Below are 27,956 nucleotides of genomic sequence, written 5' to 3' on the forward strand. Positions count from 1 at the left end.
AAAGACTTTTGAGAATTAAAGTTATGAGCTTGAAAGACATAAAAACAAGAACATGTTGAAGTTGCTCCCCTTCATCTTACTAGAAAATGTTTACAATTTGACTTGTTTAAAAAATAACTACTTTGCTAAGACGCATCTAGAAGTCATGAGCCATCACCCATGCCTACCTGTTTCAGAGCTCTCTTTTTTGGCTAGTCTCTCAAAACTCAAGTGGTTTTTTTTCAGCCCTCCACCCTCTCTATGGGCACTTGCTTGTTCCTATCTTGCAGAACTACTGAAGAAATGAAGATGGCAGGCCATCTGTAATACAAACATTATTAAATGAGAAAGCACTAGAAATAGACTAGAATGCACATGTTACTCTGCAAAGGAACAGTTCAGCAATAAAGACTTCAAGAAGTTCCAACTGTTTTCATCTGAAGAATTTGAGAATGACGCACACTGCTGAAAAAAGTCATTTCTTTCAGTCCCTAACAAATTAGTACCTTCATAAACAAAAGGGTCCCAAGTTGCTGTTGCGCCACCCCAAGCCCCTAACAAAAACTTAGGCCTTGAAAGGTAGGGTGGAATTTTGTTATATGCTGAACAGCTGAATAATCGCACATTTATGTATAACAGCAGAGAGAAGTCAGCTAACAACACTGCATTGAACTTGGTAAGATGAACTTAATCACTCAAATCAAGGACTCAGAACAACATGCCTGATAGCCAACTACTACTTTTCGTTATCTTATAAACATATGGTAATGTACAATACTACCAGAATGATTTAACTTTGTGTTTATGTGGTTTACTGTCAGATAGCAAGACCTTCTTTTTAGGATGCATACAGAAGGAAAAAAGCAAATGAGGAAATAAAATGCTTTTCTTATCTCAAGCTGAAGCATTTCCTATGCCACACACACACTTAGAAATTGCCTCAACTCAGGTGCTGAGGACATTAATAGCTCTTTATAGGAATTATAGCACAGCCTATAAATATTATTTGGGTTTTTTATACAGCCATACATGCTAAGAGACATGCTAAATGTGATCAATATGCATGATTTGCACAACTGATTTTACACATACCATTTATGATAAACTACTTCTGAAAACTTAACAAGCTAATCCATCCCCACAACCAGGATACTGCAGATGAAGCAATAACAAGCAATTAAACACTACTTTTTCCATGAAAATAAACTGCCACTACTACAACCATCAGCCAGACTACAGCTACATTATTGCATGACAAAGATACACACATTAACTACAGTTTGTATGTTTTTCTTATTTATTCAAAAGCTAGGGGATGACAAAAAGGGTTAAAATGTTAAAATGCCACCTATTTATTACATGAACAAATACTTAATCCAAAGGGACTCGTTTTACAAGCCCCTCTGTCCAAAAATCACACACAAATTAGTTTTTATACACAAATGTTTATTTCTCAAATAAACTTCCCCTTTAAACACAAGGAATGAAATCTAAATCTTCATAAAGATGAATCCAAAATGAAATCCCTCCAGTACATTGTAATCACTGTTTTCTTGGTCACTACTGGCTTTAACTGTTTAACATCAAAAAACAAGGACATATTTAAAAAATCATGCTACTGGATTCCTAGCTCTGCCTCTGACCAGCTCTATACTGATCTCCAATATTTTAAAATTTTACATCATCAAATCTGAAGCATTTAATTGAAGAACAGCTGTGCATTAAACACGAACAACTGAACAAGAAGATTATAAGATGTAATCAAGTTCATAACGAATATAGGTGTTCTTTTCATCATTATAGATTCTTGGATAATGTGCTATCAGAGCATCCTGTGATCCGATATAGATCGAATTATAAATCTTCCAATAAACATCTCTGACTTTCCTGGCAGGGTGAAACAAACCCTAGAAAATAGAACGGAACAAAATTTATTAAAAGCTTAAGGTCTAAATGCCTGTTATTGAACTTAAGTTTTGCACAATAAGCATTTTAAAAAGCAATTACAGTAACTAACACCACTTACAACAAAGAAGGTACACTAAGTGTGTCATTCCAAATTTTTGTGACTATCTAAACTAGGAAGTAGTAAAAAAAGTATTATTTAGAGACAGATTTTCTTATCTTTTTTTGCAGGGAGAAATTCCACTGAATGTGTTTCTAGTTTTGTATTTTTCTTTTAAAATAAAAATTAAAACCTGCTGCAGTATATTTAGTTGGAACCAAGTCTTATCTTTGGCTCTGCTAATTGTGATTTGTGCAGAGAGAGCTAGATAGGAATACATGACAAACTATTATTAAACCTAAAAAAATGAGCAGAATGTGAAAGCTCTAGAAAAAAACAGTTCTATATAATAAGAAGATACAAGCAATATTTGGGGGGGGGGGGGGGGGGGGGAAGAAACCCACAAACAAGAAAAAACCCACACCACTGTGCAAGAGACTTCTTTCACCTTCCTACTGATGTCAGTATCTTTGTGCTGAGGCCCCCCACATAAAAAACCACACAGTCAAATCCCGTATCCGCAAATAATTAATAAAATGCTCTCACATCTTCTCTACATTGATCTGCATTATATTAATCCTTGCTTCCCACCTGTTATGTGAGTTTAGATTCTATAGCCAACGCAGCAAGAACTGTTTACATGCAATTACACAGAAAAGGAAGAGCCTTCAGATTTTACTGCCACATACACATTTACAGAAGCTGAACTGACTAGTGTTGATGTAATGGTATAAATTCTGATCAATGCACTGTTTTCTAGTGCTTCACTCTTGCACAGTTTTAAATGTCTTACTGTTTTTCTCGCCTAATGACAAATAACGTAGATTTAATATTAAGCCTATCCTCTAGTTTACTTATCTCACTTGTTACTTGTTCTCATAACCCCTTGCACTATTAATTTATTCCCCAGTCATTAGTTAGTGTCCTCAAAATTTGTGAGATGCTTCCATTTTACAAGTTAGAGTGCCAGGCCAATCGGCTAAAAGCCAATTGATATTCTACATTACCTGCTACTTCTACACAAGTTTCTCAATGTATTCAGCTATCTTACTATACCAAAATCTCTGTTTGTTGCATATTTCAATTATTGAAGTCCTTGGCACAGAATGCCATGTTTAAAGAATATTTTAAAGAGACGAAAAGCCATGCTGTTTTCCTTTGCTGGAAATCATCTTCAGTTGACTTTTTTGTCTCCTGGAAAGAAGTTCTGCCTGATAATTGCCACCTCTGCTATCCCAGCATACAAGAGGACATACCTGTAAACAATACTGCAACATTCTGCAAGGACCAATAGCAACTCTGAGGCCTTCCAGAGCCCCCATAACTGCCTGAATGACGTGAGGAGAGGTTTCAAACACATTAGGCCATACGTAATTTAACAAATGATTAAGAGAATCTTCACAGCCAAACCCGTAAACACCAAGAGACATATGTTGCACCACGGCACTGGCTGTTTGTCTGTGTACAAGATCCCTGCAAAGAGAACAATGGTCTGTTAATAAATTATACTTAAAAGTAACAGGATTGGACAAGCATAGTATTTTATTTCTTTTCAATAACACTTTTTTTGAAAGCACTAATACACACTTTTAACCCATATTTACTGACAGCAAGAGGCAGAGTAACAAAAATCAGTAAGTTAAAAAGACGGAGTTTTCTGACAAATTACCCCGCTCTAATTCTGCGGCGAAAGTACTAACAACAGAAATCATCAAAAGCAGTTTGAATGTGAGAAGTCTTGACTCACTTAAGATGCCTGCATCACTTAAGATACTTGCATCATTTTAACCTTCAAAATTTTTAGTAAAATAGGAGTATATAATCTGAATTATTTGCAGATAATAGCTTCCAAATTATGCTGGTCACTTAACATCTTCAGCAAACAAGAACAATATGCATATTTGCTATCATTAAGACCCAGCTATATACTTAAAATATATGACTATGGTTAACTGTACCACAGATAGAAAGAAGTGCACTCACCTGTCCATTAAAGCATCTTCGAGCAATGGTGTAACAGCATAAATGTAATCTTTTCCCATCTCTCCAATGTATTCGAACAGGAAAGAAAGAGATTTTAACACACCATTCTGGACATTCAGTTCTGGAACTCTGTATTCATTCATGAGTGCAGGCAGCACTGTGAAAGGTGAGCATGTTTCAGCTACAATAGCAATTGCTACTGTAGTACATACTCTGTTCTGCCTTTCCTGTACTTTCAAGTTATTTAGCAGTGTAGCCAATACATCGTGAGGCCTGGAAGAGATAACATGCGTGTCCATGTCAACAGATTCAGTGAGGATTTGGATAAAATTAGTTGAGTTTCAAACAGCAAGCGGCAGAAAGCATGGCTTAGCCCTTAAAAAAAGTTTAGACAACTGGGAAACAATATAAACCACGAAACCATAAAACAACTCAAGCAACTGCACGATCTTATTTTAATAACCAACATTTTTTACCTTCTCTAGACTTAGCTTTTTCCCTGCCTTCTGTTCTGCCTCTTGTAAACTCTGGAGGATAGCAGTAGCCTCCCCACTATTACTCTGATCCCACAGGTAATTACAAACTTGTATAAAACCATACACATTCACAGAGATAGGCAATGTCCTGTATAGATAAGTGCAGTTATGGCATTCCTTGGTTGCTTGCTGTATCTGCATTAAGTCAGTAATCGGTCACTTATTTAAGAATATGCATAAAGATGGGAATTGTGCTTCATTCTACAATTTTCTGACTTGCAGGATCACCTTAGTGGTAAAAAAATCCTTTGCAAGTCAATAAAAGTATTGATTTGGGGAAAAATAGGAGCAGAGAGATTGATTAATTGAAGGAGCATTCATGAAAGAATACAGAGAGGGTCTGAATGCATATCACAGTATCAAAAATTCATGACACAAACAGCTCTTACTACCAAATTAAACTCGAACCTTGCTAGTCTACAAGTTTAGTTCAAAAGTGCAGCACCCTATGTTAATGAGAATAGGTGACTAGTCTCCTTCTACAAAATGAGTCAAATCAAGTCTACACATTTAACATGTTAAATGCAGAGAAGTTTGAATATTTCTCACCAGAAAACTCACAATCATCACTATGTTAGGTAAGTGTGTGCAGAAGTGGATAAGCATTAAACCAACTTACCCAATAGCTTTTGCAATATAACCAAAAGTGTTCACTGTGGCTCTTCGGATAGCTTTCTTGTGAGCTTTTAGTAATTCAAGCAGTTCAAAGCAGATCCTCATCCACTCTCTTGCAGAAACATATTCTGCACCTCTGAAAGAGAACAAAGTGAGTTACCTCTTCAGTGATGTTAGCAGTTTTAAAATACAACTACATAAATTGCAGCACTTATTCATTTGCTATCAACAGAGGGATACTGCTTAAAAAATTTCCTTAATTAGGTATCTGTTAACACTAGATCTTCACTGGTTAACAGTGTACTCTATTATATTGTGTGCATTCTAAGTTTGCATAAATGGACAACATACTTCTTACAAAGTGTTGGCAAAGTAATATAATTACAATACGTTCAACAGACCATCTGCTAAATATCTCATCTTAAGCTTTATGCACAACTTAAGAAATATCAAGAGACATGACAATAAATACCCAGATGCCAAACCTGATACTCAGCTTTAGCTTTTGCTACAATATATTTGACCCTCTGTGTGGGCAATTTTTATTGTTAGTCAGCTTACCGGTCTGCAATGCGCCCAACAAGATCAATGCAATTTTCCTGTACTTTCTCGTGTCTGTTCTTCAGAATAGGTGTAAGCCGTGGCAGCAGATCTTTGATTGGTGGCGTCATCTTGTGCATACCTATTGAATTCAAAGAGGCATATTTAGTTTTATAATGCCTTTTCATTTTGCTCTTGAACAGGCATGTAATCAATACACAAACATACCTATAACATTCACAATAGCCTTAAGTGCTCCCAGTATGCTGCCCAGTACTTCAGGATATTCTTCACCCAGGTACTCATACAACACAACACCCAAGTGTCCCATCAGTTTTTCCTATAACCAAGTAAAAAGATTTAGTAGTTAATTTTTTTGTTCCTTCTCATTACTATGACATGATACAGCACATTTGGTAGAAGTTAATACAATACCTCTTGACAAGTCTTCATGACAACTGCAGTACGAGAGATCAGGTCAGCAGCCTGCTGCCTAACTTTAGCTGACTTGTTGTTCAAACGCCACAAAACTGTACCACAGATCTGTGGCAAGTAGGGTTTAACTCTCTTGCCTAGAGCATTAACCACTGTGCCAAAACCATTCAGCATCACAGAATCCTGAGTGTAAAACAACAAAGGAAAATCAGACCAACAGCAACACTACATTTTAATTAAACTTGACATCATCTAAAATTGCTATTAAAATGCTAACATTCCAGAGCTTGTTTCTGGATTTCATGGATTAGAGCACTGCCATCTAAAAAGGGATTCTAAAAATCTAACTTAGAAGCATATGTTTCTGTATAACTTACAGTGAGCTAGCTTACAATTAAAGTGAACCAAATACTAAATACCCTTGGCCATACCTCTGTGGTCTGTTCCTGAAAGGCGTACAAGATACCATCAATAAGTTGTTCTTCCAGTTTATGATCAATGTCTGCTGCCCCCAGATTTCCCATTATCTTCTCAATTGTTTCCATGACCATTTTTCTGTACTGCTCAGCCTCATCTTTCAGATCATCCACAATTCTGGAAATAATTTCTGCTGCTCCAACTTTATTTGCCAGCTCCACAGTTGTATCAACCAACTGAAATACACAAATGTTAAGTAAGCAAGCATTGTTCAAATCTACTTGCTACATCTTGAAAATAAATTTCCCTAGTCTGAAGAGGAGAAACAGCATCATACATGTTACACCCGCTATGAACAACTGTTTTTACCTTTAGAAATCATCCAATGTTTTAAACAACACAAATGGGGTGAACTACACCACCTTACAACTGATGTAGACTCGTATTCACGGATGTAAAATGTCTTGATAGCCTCCTAAGAACCTGTGAATCTCATGGCTATGCAACTTCTAAATCTCTAGTCCAAACAAAATTCAGTTTCAGGACATACAAGACAAAATTAAGCATCTAGTTTGAATGAACATTCTAATCTGAATTTTGTTCTACTGTAAATAATTTTCCAACTAAAAAAAAACAAAATACCTGTCTGTAATTTCTTCTGTCCAATGCCATTCTGTGCTGCCAGAAGTGTTTGAAAAAAGGTGGCAAGATTTCTGTTTTAATGTAGTTTGCTTCAACACCATCCGTACCACAACACTGCTTTACCACCTGATAGGAAATAAAAATCCAACAATTTTAATTCTGTGTAGGGTTTGGGTGGGGTTTTTTTTTGTTTTGCTTTGGTTTTTTTCTGTTTTTTTTAAGAAAAGGAAAAACATATGTATTTGATATTAATGCTAAACAATCATTCTGACATACCTTCAACACAATTTTTTTCATCTCTTCATCAGGAGACTGGAACTCTCTGATAAGGATTAGCATGACTTCTCTGGTATAATAGTTTGCATACTCAGCATCCATGAGTGGAATCAGGTAACCAATAGCCTTCAAAAAGGCAGCCAAACCCTATTTAAATGTAGAAATATGTCTCTAATTAGTTACAGAAGATATACATTCATTTCAGTTCAAACTAAAGAAAGTATTTTAGATATACCTTTCCTCTGTGTTGACGTATACCCTTCCATAAAGGCTTCAGAACAGAATCAAATGACTCAATACCATAGGGAGTAGCTGCCTCAGCCAAAGCAGCAATAGCCAAAGCACTGATGGTGCGAACTTTCTGCTGCTCATCCACCAGACCTGCAAGAGAGCAGCGTTTAGTACCACTTCTTGTACTTCTTGGGACTTAAGTTCAAAATAGCAAAAACAGAGGGGCAGTATAAAAGGGATTAACTTATTTTCAGGAAAACTGAACCACTATTCCTCTTTCAGAGTCAGCTGAACTGTTTCTCAGTGTCAAAAGAACACACAAAACAAGGACCTTATTATCACTGTGCCTCACTGAGGTATGAAACATTTTCCAAATATCAAGTGAATAAAAGAATCTTTACCTGAAAAAGCAGAACTTACCATGTTCAATAATTTCAACCAAGCTCCTGAGATGAGGCAAGATAGCACAACCCATAAGAATAGCAATCTGCTGTACAATCTTGATGCCAGTATGCCTAGCCTGCCAGGACTTTTTGCTTTTACAGACAGCTTTCAAGAAGGGTAACAGAGAAGGAATGCCCAACGCAGAGGCAACGACAGCAAAGGCTCGAGCTGTTGTATTTCGGACATATTCATCCATGTTATCAATATCAGGTCGCATTGTGGAGATCATTGTTGCCAAACCAGCAGCCTGAAGGAAAAACATACAAAACATACCAATTAGATTTATTAACAGCACAGTTAATTCTTCTGCCATGCCTATAAACATGCAGCTATATGTAAGCTAAGTCGGTGCCTTAATGAAGGATGGAACTTTACCTTAGCCAAGTTTGAAATAATTTCTCTGCCTTCCACTCTAGCATAGTAGTCTTCATCAATCAGCAGTGGTTCAATGACAACAAGAATCTGAAAAAAGATGAACAAATTAATATTTCCTTTCATACTAGATTCCATGAAACAGAGATGATTCCATGGATCCAAGCTTAAAGCTTTACGATGACCAGAAAGAATGTAAATGTATTACGCTCTTTTTACAGCTCTCTGTCTCTAAAGGACCTGGCCCAGAGATACTACCTAGATCAGGTACGATCCCCTTCCCACCCCCAAGTGTGCATATATCATTTTTACATCATGCCTTGATACTATAAAGCCCACACTTTGATCTCACTACAAGAACTTAAAGTTTGGCTTAAGAAGAAATATGGAAGCCAATTGTGTTAAAAAAAACACATGGTAACATCCTCTTCTGATATGCAAATAAAATACACACTTCTCCCAGCAATGATCAGAAAAAGCAAATCAAAGATGAAATAGTAAACTGCAACAGACCTTGTGTACATATGGTCGGACCAAGTCATCCAGTTTGTAAAGAATTCTGTCGATGACTTTGACAAGCAAGTGACGCTCCTGATCTTCAAGCGTTGGCGACATCAGCAGAGGCAGAATCTGATTAAACAATGGTCCTGCTCCAAATTCCCGAGCTTTATCAGTAATTTGTCGCAATGCAGCCTAAACAAAACCAAACAGCCTCTCAGTTAAACTAAGGAAACAACACTGAACAATTACAAAACAGGGAGGTATTAACCAAGTTAAAATGTAATCCACTGTAGCCACAGGCTTCAAAATACCTGCTCCTACCACTGCAAAACTCTACTTCAAACAATTTTATGCTGATCTGTTTAAAAATGAATGTGTGAAGAGAAAACACCCTGATGTTAGCTCCCAGATGTTCAATTTTCAAGAAAAGCATGCTCCTACTCTAATATTAAGAATGGCTCCATCTGAAAAGCAGCTTGTACAGCACTTACTTGCATCTAGGCAGCTTGGTGCTATGGTCAATTTAGAGCAAAATTGTGCAGAAAAGACTGCTCATGTGCCTTGCATAATGTGCAAGGCTGAAACTTCACTAAGAGCTACACTGCTAATTTAAGTGTAAGAAGCAAAATCCAGAAAATTACGAAGCCCTGTAAGCAAAAAGTACTATAAATCTAGTTCCTCAGAATTGTAAAAAAAAAAATTATATAAGCCATATACTATTTAGTGATTGACATTACTGTACAAAGAGCAGCAATACCAAACTACATTGAATGCCAAACAAAAAGCCACACAGGTGTAGAAGAGGAAGAAAACGCTTAAATAGATATCAAAGTTTAGGAGATTATCTTAAAGAGAATCCGACGGACAACTGAAGCTAAACCTGAAAACAAATGCAGATTTTTAAAAATGAAATTACATAAATACATCTGACAATTCATCTTACCTTTCTCATGGGAGGTGTGCCATTCTTTATTTTCAGAAGTAATTTCATTATTTTTCTCTCCTTCTGTTCTTCAGGACTCAAAGTTGATTCATCAACATCAACCTACAAATAATTCCAGACAAATAAATAGGCATTGCTACATATTCAAAAGAAATCAGGAAACTTTAATCAGCATGAGTGAAATCTCATTTACCAGCAGTTTATCAAAGTATTGGATATCATCTGGTTTTAGGAATGGAAGATTGCCAGATGGCTGGTCATTAACACTCTTCATAGTCCGGTCTTCTGTCTGCATGTGGAATCCAGTCATACCACCCAAAGGCGTAGGAGTTGCTGTAAGCTTACGAGCTGGAGTGCGAATAGGTACATAACCAGCTGGTGGGGGAAGAACCTACAGAAGAAAGAACAAAATTTATCTTATCACAACAGATATAAAAAGAGGAAGGCATCAAATACAAAACATTACTAAACTTAAATCTTCCATTTTATTTGTTTGGGGATTTGTGCAAGTGTTATTGCATACATTAGATCCCATGTTCATAGCAATACAAACAAATTCACCATGACAGTTCCTATTTGTGCTTATCCCGTATTGATGGTATTTCAGAAGAAAGCTCACTTCCACTGCTGAGAGCTTGGATAATAAACTTTGAAGTCTTTTTACAAAGTATTAAAGAAGCACTTCAATATCTGTATCAACACGGCGTACTTGCTGACTTAGAATTTGTGACTCTCTTCTATGTTTTTCTACACCTGGACTTCATATTTTTATCAGTCCCTTCAGAGCTCATTTCTGGCCTTGACAGGCCTTCACGACATTGAGAAGCAGAGTAACAACTGGCCTTTGAGATCACCTTTAGTTTTCCGTTTCTAATGGATTTACAATAAATCAGTAACCGAACTGAACAAATGTCTAAAATCAATAATCAATACTTAAATTGAAACATTCTACTTCTGGGACAACTTGGGTTAAAAAAAAAAATCTCAATATCCTCTGGCAGAAAAACACCCCATCGTGGTCGGCTGTATTTTAATCCAGATGAATTACCTTATATCCTTCAGGAAACATAGCATCCAATTCTTCGTCAGAAAGTGGTCTGTTTCTCTCATCAATTTCCCTTTCCCAACGCCAAGCCTGCAGCTGTTCAGGAGTCATGCTCATAATATGACCTATATTCAATTTTTAAAATAAATAAATAAATAAAATCTTCTGTATGCAGGAGATGACTTGTTTACTTAAAGGTTAAGTGCTCTCTTGAGCCAAAGTTTCCACAGCACTTGAAATCTGTAGCCAGTAAGATATCAAACTTTGAGAGCCTTTTATCAATTTTTTACCAACTAAATTGAACAGAACAGACATATAACCTTATTCTCGATTCCCTTCCAGAACTCAGTTGCTGCGAGTATTAAAAATGGTAAACTGAGCATATACTGACTGCTTTCATACAGGCAGGAGAACATGTTAGGCAGAAGTCTATTTCAAAATACAATATAAAGGTAAATGCTTCATTTCCACAAAAGCAAGTGAAGCTTCAGAGAATGGACTGGGCTTACCTGGTGTAGGAGTTGCCATGTTCATAGCTGGTGTACCAATGGGTGTTTTGCCAGGTGTCAGAACCGGAGTGCTGCCACCCATCTGGCTAGCAGGTGTTTCATCCCATCGTGACTTTCTTTTACTCGCTCCTGGGGTTGGTGTCTCACCAATGGAGTCACCACCTCTATCTGTACGAGGCGTCTCAGCCCATCCACTGCCGTGTCCCGGAGTATCTAAGGGAAAACAAAACAATTTTTACAGAAAGGTGAACAGTATATACTCCAACTACAGTATCAATATCCAAACCCATTTTCAGTATCTTGTCCTCATGTCTACACAAATAAAAAAGTATTAAATAAACAAATATACTAGATAAAAAGTAAAGACTACTTTGGTGAATATTGAAAAAAAACCACAGGCATTACACTAAAAACATCCAACAGAGAACTGCATTTTATGAAAAAAGCATGTAATCTTCTTGCTGAATCTTACCATAAATAGATAAAATTCTAAAAAATACAAAAGAATTCAGATATTCTAGAAATCGGACAAAGTACTCCATGTACACCCCTGATAAAAGCATTAAGGAACAATGGTGTTTCACTGTTCTCTGACACACGAGCCTAATTCAAATTAGGCAGGTGAGAGAATGCTTCCAAAACTTGTTTTAATGCTAACCTCTTCAAAAAAATTAAACAGTTCAAAAACAACACACACAAATATATCACAAAGAGCAATTCAACGTGAGCTCCTTTACTCTGTCCTTTACACATCAAAATCCCCATGTGCAGCAGTCACTAGATACACCACAAAACTTTGATTCAATTTTCGAGCCGAGGTGCTTTCACAGATGTGAGTTAAGCTAACAGGCAGAACTTAATGCTACAAACTTAGACAAAAACATCACTTCACATCAACCACTAGATGTCAGAATATAATTACTTCTTGCCTGACTTGCCTGAATCTACTGTTTACTTAAGGTGAAAAACTCCTACACGATTAACCATTCAAAACTTGTTATGCGTTTTCCAGTTCGCCATAAATACCTCTTTCTGTTTTAGGTGTTTCATCCCATCGATTTTTACGTGCACTGGAAGTGGCACCTCCATGGCCTGGTGTTGCATGACCAGGTGTGTCCCGTCCAGGGGTTGCAGCTCCTGCTGGTGTATGACTGGGAGTTGGATCCCATATTTTTGAGCCTGGGGTTGCACCAGGAGTTTCGCTACCCTTTGCACGGCCTGGAGTTTCATCCCATCGCAGAGATGGTGTATGTCCAGGAGTCTATACAAGACAAACCCAAAAGTATTAATATCTCTCATACTATACAGTAAAAGACTGCTAGTTGCTCTTTTTTAGTAGAGTAAGAAACTTCTGAAATTCAAGAGGATTAGCATTAATAATGTATTCTGTAGATAAGCTGATGAACACTAGGATTGTTACCTCTGCTTGATCCCAACTGGATAATTTTTTAGGTGTAGCACCAGGAGTCTGATCAGCTGTCTGATCCCAACGCCGTTTGCGTTTTGAAGGTGGCTGAGATGCAGCTCCATTGACGACTTTAAGCTCTCCAGCTTTAGCTTTTTCAGCTAGTTGTTGCCTAATTTCCCTCTATTCAAGGGCACAAGAAGACAAACAAAAGAAATAGATTTCTTAAGAAGGCCTCTTCAGATTATACCTTTAAAAGAGATTTTCCAGCTGTATTATATCTTTTTATACTATTTTTTGAGGTTTTACTCAAATAACATGCAATTAGCTACTGTTTTAATTTCAAGTTCATTCTCTTTTCAAATTCTTCTATACTTAACAGAGCAGCTCCGTGTTTGGAGGGGCTGTTTTTAAATTGATTTTTTATAAAAGCCATTATTACAACAAGTGTAAACGGATGGAGAATTTCGAGCATTATCCGCTTCTGTCACCTGTATGTATGCCTTAAAATCATTACACATCTGTTTCAAACAAGTTCCACTTCAGTAAATTAAAGGTGGATGAGTTAGAAAATGCATTCATGTGAGTTATATCCCACGACACAAAAAAGCCCTGAAATTCTTATTTAAAATTCTGAGATGACATTGTTAAAACAGCACACTAACCCAGACTGTTTTTCACTTATCAATGGATCCATAAACAATAAGACTGTGAAAATGATGAACTAATTTCTCAATTAAGGTAAGTCAAGTAGGGTAAATCAATGTAAATCTACAGAGGTCACTGGAACTACAAGATCTTGCTCCAATTAACAAGATGTCACTGTAGGTATTACACAAGAAATTTGATTATATTACCAGTATCTTCTTACCTATTAAAATGAAATTTTAATAGCCATGAATAAAGCATGCACTTTTACTTTTTTTTTCTTTTTTAATATTTAAAACCAAATGTCAACCTTACACCACTTCTTAGTACTGCAACATCTGTTATAAGTGCTTCAACAAAAGCCTTTTAAAACCTCCCTGGATTCCCTTTAGACAGAGCTCACAAAAACAAACATCTCTGACACTGAATACCCCTCAGTGACTGTTACTTTTTGTCTCTCAACCTCTGAAAGAAAATAAACAACAAAAAGTTCAAGTGCTATAAAAAAAACCACAGATTAAAATATTTTGAGACTATTTCTCCCTTCATTGTTTAGGTATTATATAGAACAGATGTTTTTCAAAACTTTCATCTTTAAATTCTACTGACATTCAACATGTGAAGAACAGGGTTTTCCAAAGAAAAGGACTTTTAAGTCAAGACAAAAAGTTAACAGGATTTCCGTTCCCACTCTCTTAACATGCTTTCAAAGGCTATAAAATGAAACTAAGTTCAAGTGGAAAACCCTCCCCTCCACACACCTCTTCTTTTGTTAAATGCTGTTCACGCATAACATCCATGTATGTTCTGGCATTCATTTTAGGATCTGGTGTCTTCCCTCCTGCGGAAGAGAACAGCAACAGGAATGGAGCACAATGAGTACAGGATAAGCAGAAACTACTGACTTTTTCTATTGTCCTGCTCTAACATTATATTATTCCATGATCAGTTAATTTTACTTTTTGATTGAAAATTTTAAAAATTACATGTATCTTACGTTTATTCAGTTTGCTGATCAATTTAACCTGTTTGAACACAAACATAACTACTGCAGTTTCAAACAAATATTTTAAAGCCGATATAAATGGTAAAATGGCAACAGAGTTAAGAGTCTTCAGAAGTGATGGGTTCCTGGGTTGCTAATCCGGAATACGTACACTTTCGTGCCTTTGTCTCCATCAGCAGTTCTGACTTCAAGCAGCAGAATAGAAGCCTAGAAAATTATCTCTTTACCATTAGTAACACTTTGGAAAGATATTTATATTCAAAACATTACCTTGTGTAAGCTGTTAAATCCTAGTTGTTATCTGACTATAAATAACTATTGCATACCTAAGTAATGTTTAAAATGTTTTATCATAAAGACCCATTTATAAGTTTGACAAATCTGGACATGTCTCCCAGATCTTCTAGTGTCACATATTGTAAAAGGGCTTCATTTAAAAAAAAAAAAAAAAAGACAAACAAAAAACCCCAAAAAACTGTTTGATGACACTTTCCCCCTCTTCTCTTCTCAAGGTACAATTGTGATTGGGAGCTGAATGTAATACAGTACATATACCACCACAATGATACTCACAGGTAATGGGTTTTGTATACCATATGTTGTTTTATGCTGTGTATCTTGCGTTAATTAAACTTTTAAATACTTTACAAGAAGCCCAACTTTATAAAAATGAGACTTGTCAAGAAAAACACTTTTCTTTAAGAAAAATGTGAAGCTTTGCTGTACAAGTGGTATAGCATTATAATTTAGGGAAAAAAATAGACTTCTTAAAACATTTCTATGCTGAAGATCATTGCCCAATTGGCTGTGTCATTCTGACACTAGCTTTGATAGGACTTTCCTTTGGAATACTTTTTCACCATAATCTACACAGGATGTGTTGAACTGCACCCTTAAGAATGCAGACAGGACTGGCATATAGCAGTACTGCTGTAGGAAAGAAATTAAGGACAGTTAGTATGGGCCTGTGAATTCTGACAATACATGTTTATATCAATTACAATTAAGCAAGTAAAATAATTAATATCCCTATTAATTCATGCAGGCTGAAATTCTCATTTGTAAAACCTGCAAATTAGCTACTAATTTTAAGCCAACAGGCACCTTATTGCCACACGTGAAACTCACTCACCTGAAGAAAGTTTCTGTCAGACCCACTAGTACCCCTTTTCCTGACTTGCATTCTAAAATTATCAGAAGAGACTTGAACTATTAATAGTATCAAAGTCTTATATATGCTTTTGTTTCTTTTAGCTATACCACCTAAGTTTACATAGGATGGTAAGAATTAGGTGCTCTATTTTGAGAACTAGCATTTCAAAAGCAGTAACCCTGTAAATCTATGACTTGGAATGAAAACTTTCAAGGTACTGAAAGAATTTGAGCACTCAATACACAAGTTGTTCAAAGTATAATGCACAACCCAAAACAAAATGAAAAGAGAAACCTTTAACCCTTTGTGTTTCTATGGCAATGGCTCATTATTTTCTTGTCCTTCTACCTGGAAAGAAAACTTGTATTATAAAGATGAAGAATATGGCATCTAGGTTTTCAACCAAATCTCTATGAAAAGGGGATGTTTAAAACAAAACTAAGTTTATAAGCATGCCAACAGAAATCAAAGGGCTAAAGACAATTAAAGACAACAAATTTCATACAGGGTATAGAAAAGTCAAAATAAATTACCATCTGCAAAAGGATCAAGACGCTCAGGGGAAATTATCATCATCCGCCTGTGCTTTTTGTACTCATCTTCCCGATCTGCAATCTTTTGAGGACGGTGTTCTGCAAAAGGATCATACTAAAAACCAAAAAAGACTTGTTAGTCACATATGTATGAAGAACAATATGAAAAGTGTCTGGTAACCATAAGCCTGTACTAATTTTCAGTATTACTAAAAAGGCCTACTTTATTTTTAATCTCAACTATGCAGGAATGTCAAAACACTATGCTAATATAAATTTTACTTCTGTAACTGGAATTTTATTTTTTTTTAACACAGAATTTCTTATGAAATAACTTCTGACAAAAATTTGCTATTTTAAGAAGTTTATTCACTTGTTACCAAAGCATTTCATGCTGTCAACTTTTCCCCTTCTTTTTGCACGGGGACCTAATGCTACTTCATACACTTTTAAATTTCACAGAAAAATACTCCAGGAATATAAAACCTAAGCGATTACATTTTCTTTACAAAAATACAAGTATAAAGGACATTAAGTTTTCCAGTTATTTTCATTTTTGAAGCATTTGACCTATGAAAAGAAATTTTTTAATAGTTTATTGTATATGCCCACATTGCCTTTACATGCAGAAGTGCCAATTTTTATCACCCTGTGGAATTCTAAACTAAAGCAGCAACAAGCTTACAGCAAGATTAAAATACCATAACCCTTTACACACAGCTTGTATTTCCAAAAGACCAGACCTGGCCTCAAAAAACTTTAACACTTCTTTCCCCTAATACCTACAACAGTATTTTATTGTGCCTCCAATTAAGATGTACCTGTTCAGTAGATTGTGGTATGTCATTAAGCAATGCCACTGGAGCATGGTACCCTGGCTTCTTCTGGCCAAGCAAGCTTGTAGAAGGGTAATCATCATCATCCTGTCGGTAAAAAGACATGGCAAATTTGTCATGTTGATATTATATTTAGATAAAATAATGTCAAATTAACATACTGTGGTCATAGAAAAGATGAAAATGCGCAACTAGAATAGTTAATTCCAAATTTTAGCAAGCTTTTTCATATAGCTTGTTTTATTACTCCCAAATTGCTGAATCAGATAACCTACCCACATCACTAAAAAGGTAACCTTTTCTCTACAAGACTCAAGTATTCTGCAATATGCTACATTTAATCAGGTATGCTGTCTACACTAGTTATACAAAAAGTCTGTATTTTGCATTAGCACTATTGATATAGTTCCCTAGCTGGCACGTGAAAACTGGTGCACAGAAATTCAAACCATTTTTTTCTTAAAAGCCAGCTAGATATAGAACAAAATTTCAGTAAATAACCCTGTAAAAAAAAGATTCAGAAACAGTGAAAAATTCAGAAATATATTAATGTTAATTTAGGTATACCTTCTCAATCACAATGGCAATAACAAGTACTCAGAATGCGTAAGATGCTTTTACTATCTATTTCCTCATACTAGTAGCCGCTTTCTGTGCGATAATTTAAAGAAACACAAAAGAAAAACTGTTCTTAAAACTGTGACCTGATTTCAGTGAGACTCTGTAATGGAAATTTTTAATGAAGGAATTCTTAGAAGTCTACAAATGACACATAGTACATCACTAAAAAGCTATATCAACTAGTACTAAAGTGAACATAACAATCTTCTTTCCTCTTAAAAATATAATTCACTCAGTGTAATATGTAGTTGCCTATGTATTTATGGTCAGAACTGTAGTTTATGACTGCCCCTGCAACTGAAAATGTGGTCAAATGTTTAACCTTAGAAATTAACATAAAGTAATCTTACAAGCAGGATATGTAAGAAGAACATAATACAGTGAGAAAGCCAATTCTCAAAAATTAGTCTGAAATTTGAAATGAAGTAGAAATAGAAAACTTAAAATAGTCACTTAGTTTGTTGTTTATTAGATTTTTTTCTTCACCATCGTTTTCATCTTGTCAGCAACAACAGAACACAGTTAATTATTCCAGTCAAGGCAGACAATGATTAAGTACCAGGCCACAACTTTTTGCCTTCTGCTTGGGCCTACATTGACTTTCAAAGCACAATTCATGAAGTACAAGCCAGACTTAGAACTTATGAGCTTCCCGGAAAAGACGTATTTGGTCCAATATGGCTTTAATGACAATAACTGCTTTTACTTCAGCAAATTCTATTAAAAATTACTCAAAATTAATTCCAAAATACTTAGGATGCATGCCCTAAACAAACAAATACATAAAATCACTTACATCTTCCAATTCAGTTGCTGCAATAGAAGTGACATATCCAGCAAACCTGCTGTCACTACCACCATAAATTTCTTGATCATAATATCCTGTGGAATCAAGGCCTACTCCTTGTGCTTCATCAAGAGCAGGCTTTTTTCCTTGAATTTCTCGAATTTGTGCTTCAATATCTAGGGTAAAGACACAAAAAAAAAAATCAAGTCTTTTTACACATACACACAACATGTAATACTCGTTACTATGTACAGCAAACTAAGTTTTTCACCCAATTTCAAAGATTATCTCTAAAGAAATAAACAAATATGACACACAAAACTACAAAAATCACGATGTTTATGAGCAGCTTTTCCTTAACTTGTAACATTATCCAGCACAGACTACTTCAATTGTATGGTCTAAAGCAAACTATTCAAACCCACTGTTAACGTATCTCATCTTCCAACAGAGATAGCAGAGAAGGTAATTCACACCACAGTAATATTTCTCAACGCTACACTAACACAACACTTTCTTCAACGAATGTAATCCTCTCATTAAAAAAGCCTTTCAAAATGTTATAATGAATTAAAAAAAACAATTTTGCTAATTTAAACAAATCTGTTCAAAAGAGCTACTGCATGAGTTGTTAAATCTGAAAACATTTAGTAAAACAACACTGCATTGTGTTATCTAACATATTGCAAAGCTGTATTATCTTTGAAGAAAAAAATTTTAAAAAAAAGAACTCTAATATGCCACTGGATACCAAGTTAACAGTTTCTTTTCACTCTGGCAGCTCAAATGTTATTTACTCATGACTATTCTTGCCTGTGCCATCATCTTTGAAGAGTCTACTATTCTTCTGGATAACAAAAAGCTTACTCTTCAAACAGGACAAATAGGAGCTTTGTAATTCTTTTAACTTATCAGGGTCTGACTCCGATCAACTCTGGTGGCCATCACTGACCTCAGAAATTTGATAGTTTCAGAAAGAACATTAACTTGTTAACCCAGAAAACAAGGAACCAAATTAAACCATGCTTTCCTCCTACCTGTTGTAATGCAACAAGAAAATAAGTTACAGTAATCCAACTGTCTTCAACAAATGTAACTGTGATGTAGGTATACTAACGCACAGCTAACTCCATAAAAATTATTACTGTTTCCATCTGAATTTTATTTGATTCAATAGATACGTAAAGACAATTATCCATACAATGCGAATTTCAGTAGGTCAAACAATTATTTTACTGGACAAAAAAATACCCAAGAGCTGCATTTCATGGCTGAAGGAATACCAAGGATCATGCTTGAGCACAAGGGTTGGACTATATGGTCTCAAAAGTCCCTTCCAACCTCAACGATTCTGTGATTCACCCTTTCCCATCTGAAGTGGTACTGCCTGCTACATTAACTTGAGGGAAGTTTGCCAATTTAGAAAAGCTACAGGAAAGTCTATTCACAAATAATCTTAAATCTTGACTATTCACTAGTTTTTTACTGTTGTTGCTCATTTCTCTTTTTCAGGACGAATAAATTTCACAAGGTTTTCCCACCAAGATATCTTGCAAAAGACACTATGCTACAACATTTGCCAACAAACCTGGCAAAAATTAAATTAGGATACTTTTTTTTTTTTTAAAGGTAAGATTATTATTGCTAATCCAAATTATTGGACCTGAGACATAAAGGGGGGGGTGAGGGGTGGTTTTGGCAATTTTTTTATGTTTGAAAGCCTGCAGATCAGAATTGCTTAGTTTAAAAGTTTAAACTGTCAGTCCTGTAAACTCCAAGACTTAAAGTCTTGGCTTAAAGTCAAGTCAAGGCTGGGTCCTTTTCTCATCACAAACTGCCACTAATAAAAACAACAACAACAAAAAAACACACACAAAAAACCCCACCACACTGCAAGCCAAATTATGCCTCCTGTACAAAGGCATGTTTTCTATAGAGGTAACTGAACATGGAGTTTTACCTGACAAATCTTTGCTATACAGCTACGAGTGAGAATAGCAGGATTAAGTGTTCATGTACAGCCCGCAGGACTGGCAGTTAGAAACACTGACTTCACTTCAAGCACTGTAAACCTGACAGCAAATCTGCAATTCCTGTAGTGGTATAGCGGGGAACAAGAGAAACAGTAGAACTACGTTTCTAAACTCATCAGGAGTCCCATGCACAGAAGATACATCATAGTAGCTGATAAGGAGAATCTTGCTCCAGCCAGTTAAGGGTTTCCATCAAACTTCTGCAGAGATCTAGAACAGGGTAATTTGGACAGTCACCTCTGCATTACAGAAACTCAAGGTATCTGCCTTGAACTCATGAGAAGCTGAAACCTGACAAAAGCCTTATACTGCTGTCCACAATCACCTGCTGAATCCTGCCCCCAGGTACATCCAGCTCCCCCTAAAATCCTGCACAGCATAGGGATTCCAGTGAGTCCAGAACTTGAGACACGTTGCTCCCCAATATGTTACTTCCTGGAGAAGCAGCAGAAAGAAACTACTGCCGAATTAGGGATCCCTGTCTTGCCCACAGAGGTCTCTGATCATCTTCAGAGGCACACCACACGTATCCTGTTTACCAGTTCATCTTAAGGTATTCCATTTTTGTGAAGGCGTCCTATGGCATGGTTATGGAACTGATACAACTCAAATACTTTTCTCACAGCTTTTTTTAGTCATTTCTGCTTCTTCCAAAGAGCAGATAAAGTTCCCGATTCCTTTTGCAGCCTGGTGCAATGCAGCACTGGGGTGAAAGGGAATACCTGAAGCTTCCGTTGCTACCAAGGACAACATTACTAGCACCAAGTGCTTTTAAAGTACAATTACATTGTTTCTTATTTCTAAAGAGCAGTTACTAGAACAACACACTGCCTCTTTAGTAGCATATTAAGTCCTGATGGCGTATCCATAGCTGTAACCAACTTCAACACAAAAAAGCCTACAGATCTTGCCTACAATGCAAAAGCCTTTCCCTCATCTGTCCACTGAATCAACCTGACCATATAGCTCAGCCAAATAAAGCACCAGTAAGTACCCTGCCATGCAGGATGGGCCACAGAGATTTGCTGGTGCGTGGGCTCCCACCACTACCACCATCAACAGAGTCTATTAAAACAACTGTGGGATTTCTGCAGCAAAAGCATTAGTAGAAAAATATTTTCCTATTAATAGTTCTTACCAAGACTTTACATACTAAGGCCTTGTTCTCATTTTATTTTTAAAATAGCTATATTTACTGAAGAGGGTACAGATCTCATTTATTATTGGCCTTCACTTTTAAATCACAATGACTACAACTGTTTGCAGACTAAGGAGCATTCTCATTTTCTTACAGCAAAACCTGCTGGGTTCTCTATACCATAAAGGAAAGTCTGCATAGGGTCTATAGGGTCAACAAACCACCACTTATGGCCACCATAATTTTCAACTAATGCCATGCAGTCTCTAAGTGCTAGTTTAAATGAAGCACTCTGAAGAGAACACCCATTTGACATGCCACAAAACCCCTTTAACCAGAAGGTCTAAAAGGTATGCAGCCAGAGGTAGCCTGACTGCCAGTTTAGAAAGCATCACACATTTAGCTGGAAAAGACTATTTTGATATTAAAGATGTGTTTACCTTCCTTGAGCTAACTGGCACTTTCTTGAAAAAGCTCACAGCCTATTTAACAAAGCACTTAAATACAAATCAAACCAAGAAAGAGTAATCACAAAGCTGAAAAATACATTGTGTAAAGCAAAGTACTTGTTTGATTATTTAGTCAATCAGGACATAAACAGAAACTCCAGTCAAAGAGAAACAGTAAAGGGACTGGGATTTAAAAAAAAAAAAGGGGGGGGGGGGTCCTACTGATCATTCCTTTTTCTGTATTTTACTCTATTTAATATATTTTGGTATTTTAAAAGAAGTAACTTTAACATGCACAATTGATTTGAAACATACCATAAATGTTGACTATTATTAAAGTCAACATATTTGAATTCAAAGTCACTGAAAATCTAGCTCACAGCCAGATCACAATAGCCTTTCTCAAAATATATACTCTATTACCATACCATGTAGTTCTACTTGCAATCTTTGGAGTGTAAGACATTATTCAGCATGAAAAAAGAAAGACGAATCAGACCCTGTACTGAAGTAGTATTTTACAGCGTAAATAGTTTCTATGTTTTCATGCCTTATCATATTTTTGCACATTTAGCTTGCCCTGTGCAGCTTTATTTCTAGCTACTTTAGCACTCTCATACATGTTAGGTCTATTACGTTTGGAGATGTCTTCTTTCTTTTCTGAGCAACAAAAAAAATGATGCAAATTAAAAACTACCTTCGACAGCATTCAAAACTCAAGCATTTATTCAGGCTTTATAAGCTTCCATTTAAAACTTTACTTTTCAGCCTAAAACAGAGTTCCCCCCTAAGCTATGTGACTGAAACAATCTCAAACTGTTTTGAGACCTCTTTCAAGTTGTGTCTTGAACACATCAATCAACAAGTATTTAACAAACAGTACAAAGGTGTGAAAAATCTTCTAAGACAATTTAGTAACAAACAACTCAATTTGGAAAATCAGTCAGGAACTGAAAAAAGTAAAATAGAATAGAACTTAGAAGAAAAATAATCAAGCTGTTCAGCTAATACCTCCATGTTGGGAAAGACAGTATTACGTGATCATACCCAGTTATACATAATTTTTTATTTAACTACCTACACCCCCCCCCCTTAAAACCTGTTCTGATACAACACTAATCAAAACACATGCAACTGGAAGCAAGTCAATGTTTTCATTAAATTCAATGGACCACCATTTTCAATAAATAAGCAATTTAAGTTAAAAAAAACAACAACAAAACCCCAACAACTCTACCATTTTATTATTAAAAGCGCTTTAGGTAGTATGAGAGGCAGAGCATTTTGGTGGGTAATACTCACTTGGGTAGTATCTCACTCAAGTCCTACGCATGTCACAGCATACAAACAAAACAATTTCTGTAATTCTAAAAAAATGTTCTAAAATGCTAAAAATTAAAATAAAATTAAATTAAAAAAAAAAAGTGAGGACAACTGTTTAAGCTTTTCTTCATCCATAAACTCAAATTAGGGCTGCAGTGTTAAAGACTACATTAACTTCACTTCCAGGGGAGATGATGCCTCTCCATTTGAAAAGTTTTTTCAGTGCCAAACTTACTGCCCCCAAAGGTAATGAATACCTGGGCGCCCTGCCTACCTCACAGTGTACAACCACTGTCCAGAGATAGTTTTTGATTAGTGAATTACGGATGTAAAATTAACATAGTACACAACAGATCCCCTATCATACGCAGAAACATGAGTAAAAAAACAAAAGCAAAAACACAGAAGCAGTACAATTCTAAAAACTATTCCTCCTTGCCTGAAGATATTTAAGAGCGGGGCAAGCCACAGACATTGTCCATGAAGAATGCTTTGATTCATGCTATACAGAGCTGGAAGCAGTGGTGAACACAGTCACAGAGCACCTCCGAGAATAACATACTGCCTATGAAAGCCCTCACTCATTAAACCGCTCAGAGACCAGTTTTCCTACGTAAACACCCAGCCGGCAGGAAGCCTCTGTGCTAAAACAGCAGCTGAAACGCTTGAGACCTCACACTGCTTTTTCCCCTCCTTCGGGGCATTTTTCTCAGTAAGCACCACGTCGACACCACGCTTAGTAACAGCTCAGGCCATGCTGGCTTTCAGCGGGCAACACCCGTTCACCCTCCCTCTCTGGCCTCCTGTTTACTACGGACCCAGGCCGGAGAACTCGGTCAAGAGAATAAACGTGTGTTATTGACATTTAGGATGCGAAACTGCAGAGGCGTACAGACTTTTACTGAGCGCTCGACGCGAGCGCCAGGAAGGGGCCGAAGCGGCGGGGGCCGAGAGGTGCGCGCAGTGATCGGGATCGGAGGCGAGGAGTGGTCCACGGGCGACCCTTCGCGGAAGCGCCACTCACTCTCAGCTTTCTGCTGGCAGGTGGGAGCCCAGCCGGGACCCGTGCCCCAGCGGCGCCGCCGCCGGCCCCGTCAGCAAAACCGGAGCTAACCGACACCGCTCCCGCTCACCTCCTCCCCCGCGCGGGCCTGGCAACCGCCACCCGCTCCCCCCACGCGTGCACAGTGAGAGCCCCCCCTCAAGCCGAGTGCCCCACGCAGCCCCACCCCCTCAGCCCCCGAGCGCGAGGAGGCGGCCGGGGCATGGCGGTGATACAAGCGGAGACGCCATTACAAACAGGCCCGGCCCGCCCGCCGCGGGGCGAGCCCGCCCGGCCCCCACCCGAGGAGCCGGGCCTGACGCTGCCCAGAGTCGGGAAGAAATACAACCAAAAGACAAGGGTCGAACGCGCAGCTACAGGGGCGCCGCTGCAAGTGCTTTTCGGGCCTTTTACCTTCGTGGGTCTTGGCGATCTTCGCCATTTTGTCCACAGCGAACAACGCCGAGGCGGAACTGGCGCGGCCCCGCCACTTCCGCTACAAGGGGGAAGGCCGAGAACTCAGTGCGCAAGCGCGGCTGTGGGCCTCGCCGCATCCAGCGAGGCACTGGCGCCTTGCGCAAGCGCAGTATCGGCGGCAAGCAGACGCCACTCCGTCGGTTGGGCCGTCACTCGGGCCCGGGCTCAAGCCTCGTCCACCTCGTGATGGATAGCGCGACCAGCGAATGACAGCGCGGCTGAGCGGCACGGAGGCGGGCGCTGGGGGGCGGGTGCTGAGGTGACCGGTAACGGTCCGTCCTGGGCAGGGTGAGGCGGCGGCGGGCGCGGCTCGGGGTGCGCTGTGGGTTGAGGGGAGGTCAGACTGCGGGTAGAGGACCGGGATGGCCCCGGACGGTTGACAGAGCATCCCCCGCTGCCGCAGGAGAAGGCGCGGCTGGCGCTGCTCACGGCGCTGGCCTCAGGAGAAGCGACCGCCGGGTGTCGGGACAGCAGGACAGGGCTCGGAAGGGGGCTGAGCCATTTGTGGTGCCGGGCCAGATGAGCTGGGTGGGGTGCAGCCAGCTCCGCTCCCCCGGAGCATCTTGCCAGCAGTCCCCGTGGTGATGCACATCTTTTCACGCCATCTGGGTTTATCTGTGTAAATGTAGTGGTTCCCTCCCACCGTGCTTTTCAGGCTGGTTCATAAGGGACAGTGTCTTCTAGTGGCCTTCACACAAGAGTAAGAAGCTATTATGTATATGAAGGTACAGGCACTTCAGTGTTTCTCTGTTACCTTCAGGCTAGAGAAGAGAATTAACGGCACTCTTCCAGTACCTGGCTACAAGCTGTCTTCTTCCCATTTGAGACACCAAAAGATGATGGCACTTCCAGTATACTGTGTGGACAGTCAAAATGCAATCATCAAACGTTGCTGTTTCCTCAAAACTTGCTTCTCACAGATACTGGTCTCTTCCTGAGGGCTGGTCCCACTGGAATCTGGATGCTCTGCTATGTTTGCCAAATTGCTTGACCTTTGTTTCATCTTGTCACGGTAACTGGCCCAGTACCAACAGATGAACTGCTAGATATTAGGATAAAGCATATATATGTATACTTGCCACAAGATGGGGGCATAACTGGATGACAGCACTTCAGGCACATCAAGTCTATTCAATATTCTAGTGAGGGCTTGAAAGAGGGAATGGAAGCTATGCTTCTAAAACTGGCAGATGACACCAAACTGGCCAAAACTGCTAGCAGGTGGAAGAAGGAATTCAGAATCATCTTATATTCATCCATATAAGAAATAATCTAAGATCAAGGAGGTGAGATTTAATAACAAAAAGCAAAAAATACTACATATTCGAATTTGAAATCAAGTATATGAATTCGAAATAGCCAAAATAATCAGAAAGTGGTCGCATGCGGATAGCAAATCAAAGCTAAATGTCTATCAGTAGCAACATGCTGCTGCAGAGGAAGTAAATCTAATTCTAGGCCATTAAAAGTGGCATTGCATATAAAACCTGGAAAGCAATCGTTTCACTTTACTTGGCCCAGTCAAAACCACTGGTGGAGTACATGATGATGGAGTTCATTTTGGGACTCTAAAGTTCAACAAAGACACGGATAAACTCGACATAGTCTCGAAGAGAGCAGGAGGAATGCTCACAGGGTTATGAAACGTGACCTAGGTGGGAATGTAAACAGAAATTGTTTATCTGTTCTGCAATCACTGTCCTTATGCAGCTTCTGCATTTCATTTGGAAACTGTGAACTTTTTTCCCCGGTTCTGTTGATGTCATATTTCAACATCACTGTCTACAGTATACATCATAGCTGAACGGGAGTGATTCTGTCCACATGCAAAGCCCTGGAAACTCTCGCTCATAGTCAAGCATTGTGAATGAGCTAATTTTTTATTCTCTCAACTTTTAGTAGTAGTAAGCACAAACCTAAGTAAAACACCAAACAGTTCTGCTTGTAATATTTTACATACCTACGTGTATTCAAATGTTCCTAAGCGGAACTGTCATTTTGAAGGTGCAAGAGGGTCTTCTGGTCCTTCTCTTAGTGTTATTAAACTCACGTTCTGCATTTCTAGAAAGATGCACTTGCACAAACTCATAGGCTACAAAAGGAGATATTTACTGAGCTGCCCAGGGACATGTGAGGGTAAGGTCGAGGCAGACTAATTCCCTACTGCAAGAATTTAATGCATGTAACTATTTTAAGTAAATGTCACATGCTCGGGTTCACTATGAAGATCAATTTGCAGTAACTTTCTCTTGTTTCTTCAGCCTGACTTCCAAATTATGTTAGGCAGAACAGTTGCAATATTGCATTTCCTCTGTTATTAAACAGAACTGAGCTCAGAGGTTGCGATCCCAAGGAACACTTTTAAACAGTAGTTTTGGACTATGCCATTTCCCACATAAAAGGGAGTTCTGTGTTGTGAGAGCAAGCAGGAATTGTGCTGTGATGAAGCAATGAGAAAACTGCTTTCTGCTTGTGTCTCTCCCCCCACACTGCCAAATTTTGTATGCTGCCCCAGGTTCTTTGTGTCTGCCTGTCAAAGCCTCGAATATGTACTTTTGGCTCCTTACCAGTACCTCTATCGCATAGCTTCCACAGGATACAGAGAGGGTAGTAACTTAGTGGTTTACCGGTCCCGTTTTGCCTGCCCAAGTTCCCGTCCCTTTCCCCCACATACACATGTACATACACTTCACGGAGATTCCTGTATGGATTGGAAACAGATTGGATTTAAGAGCCCATAAGCTTTGCGGACCTGGAATCATACCTAAGTTACAGACCTGTGAGGTCCTGCTTTACGTAACCGATTCAGGTCCAATTTCATGGCCAGATTAAGCTATTACTGCTGGCACTGCTGCTGAAAGAACTATCCAGCCACTTTGCCTGTCCTTGATTGACCCCATCTATTGTGCCAGTAGAAGTTTCTGGCACTGGTTCACTCAAAGAACTTCTGACTACACCCTTCCACTGATTCTTCCAAAAAGAACTTTTTATTTTTATTCTTTTTTTCCCTACACCCAGCGCTATAAAGAACT

General features: G+C 38.2%; 1 protein-coding gene across 3 annotated transcripts; it reads right to left on the reverse strand.

Annotated features, from left to right (window-relative positions):
• Positions 1–1,253: 1,253 nt before the first annotated feature.
• SF3B1 (splicing factor 3b subunit 1) lies at positions 1,254–24,969 on the reverse strand. 3 transcript variants are annotated; one of them, XM_075511334.1, is made up of 25 exons: positions 24,862–24,968; positions 18,472–18,638; positions 17,040–17,141; positions 16,219–16,333; positions 14,288–14,367; positions 12,894–13,061; positions 12,500–12,734; positions 11,474–11,686; positions 10,968–11,089; positions 10,113–10,310; positions 9,920–10,021; positions 8,989–9,168; positions 8,479–8,565; positions 8,080–8,350; positions 7,664–7,809; positions 7,429–7,575; positions 7,153–7,278; positions 6,525–6,746; positions 6,094–6,276; positions 5,887–5,998; positions 5,680–5,800; positions 5,123–5,254; positions 3,968–4,240; positions 3,241–3,457; positions 1,254–1,886 (listed from the first exon to the last, which is right to left on the reverse strand). In XM_075511334.1, the coding sequence occupies exons 1-25, from the start codon at positions 24,887–24,889 to the stop codon at positions 1,728–1,730; spliced, it is 3,906 nt and encodes a 1,301-aa protein (XP_075367449.1). In that variant the 5' UTR covers positions 24,890–24,968; the 3' UTR covers positions 1,254–1,727. The 3 variants fall into 3 exon arrangements, 2 of the variants coding, with proteins under 2 accessions (XP_075367449.1, XP_075367451.1); XM_075511336.1 differs by lacking the exons at positions 17,040–17,141; positions 18,472–18,638; positions 24,862–24,968 and adding an exon at positions 14,684–14,739 and having other exon boundaries at positions 16,219–16,276; XR_012777005.1 differs by lacking the exons at positions 1,254–1,886; positions 3,241–3,457; positions 3,968–4,240; ... (14 more) ...; positions 11,474–11,686; positions 12,500–12,734 and adding an exon at positions 14,684–14,739 and having other exon boundaries at positions 13,000–13,061; positions 24,862–24,969.
• Between the last annotated feature and the right edge of the window lie 2,987 nt (positions 24,970–27,956).

This window comes from Mycteria americana, chromosome 9 (assembly GCF_035582795.1).
Source record: "Mycteria americana isolate JAX WOST 10 ecotype Jacksonville Zoo and Gardens chromosome 9, USCA_MyAme_1.0, whole genome shotgun sequence".
NCBI lineage: Eukaryota > Metazoa > Chordata > Aves > Ciconiiformes > Ciconiidae > Mycteria > Mycteria americana.

Coding starts and splice junctions, on each gene's coding strand:
- SF3B1 (XM_075511334.1), bottom strand. CDS start 24,889: ATGGCGAAGATCGCCAAGACCCACGAAG. Junction 12,735..12,893: donor CCAGTTGGGATCAAGCAGAG/GTAACAATCCTA, acceptor TGTCTTGTATAG/ACTCCTGGACATACACCATC. Junction 7,279..7,428: donor TGAAAAAAATTGTGTTGAAG/GTATGTCAGAAT, acceptor ATTTCCTATCAG/GTGGTAAAGCAGTGTTGTGG.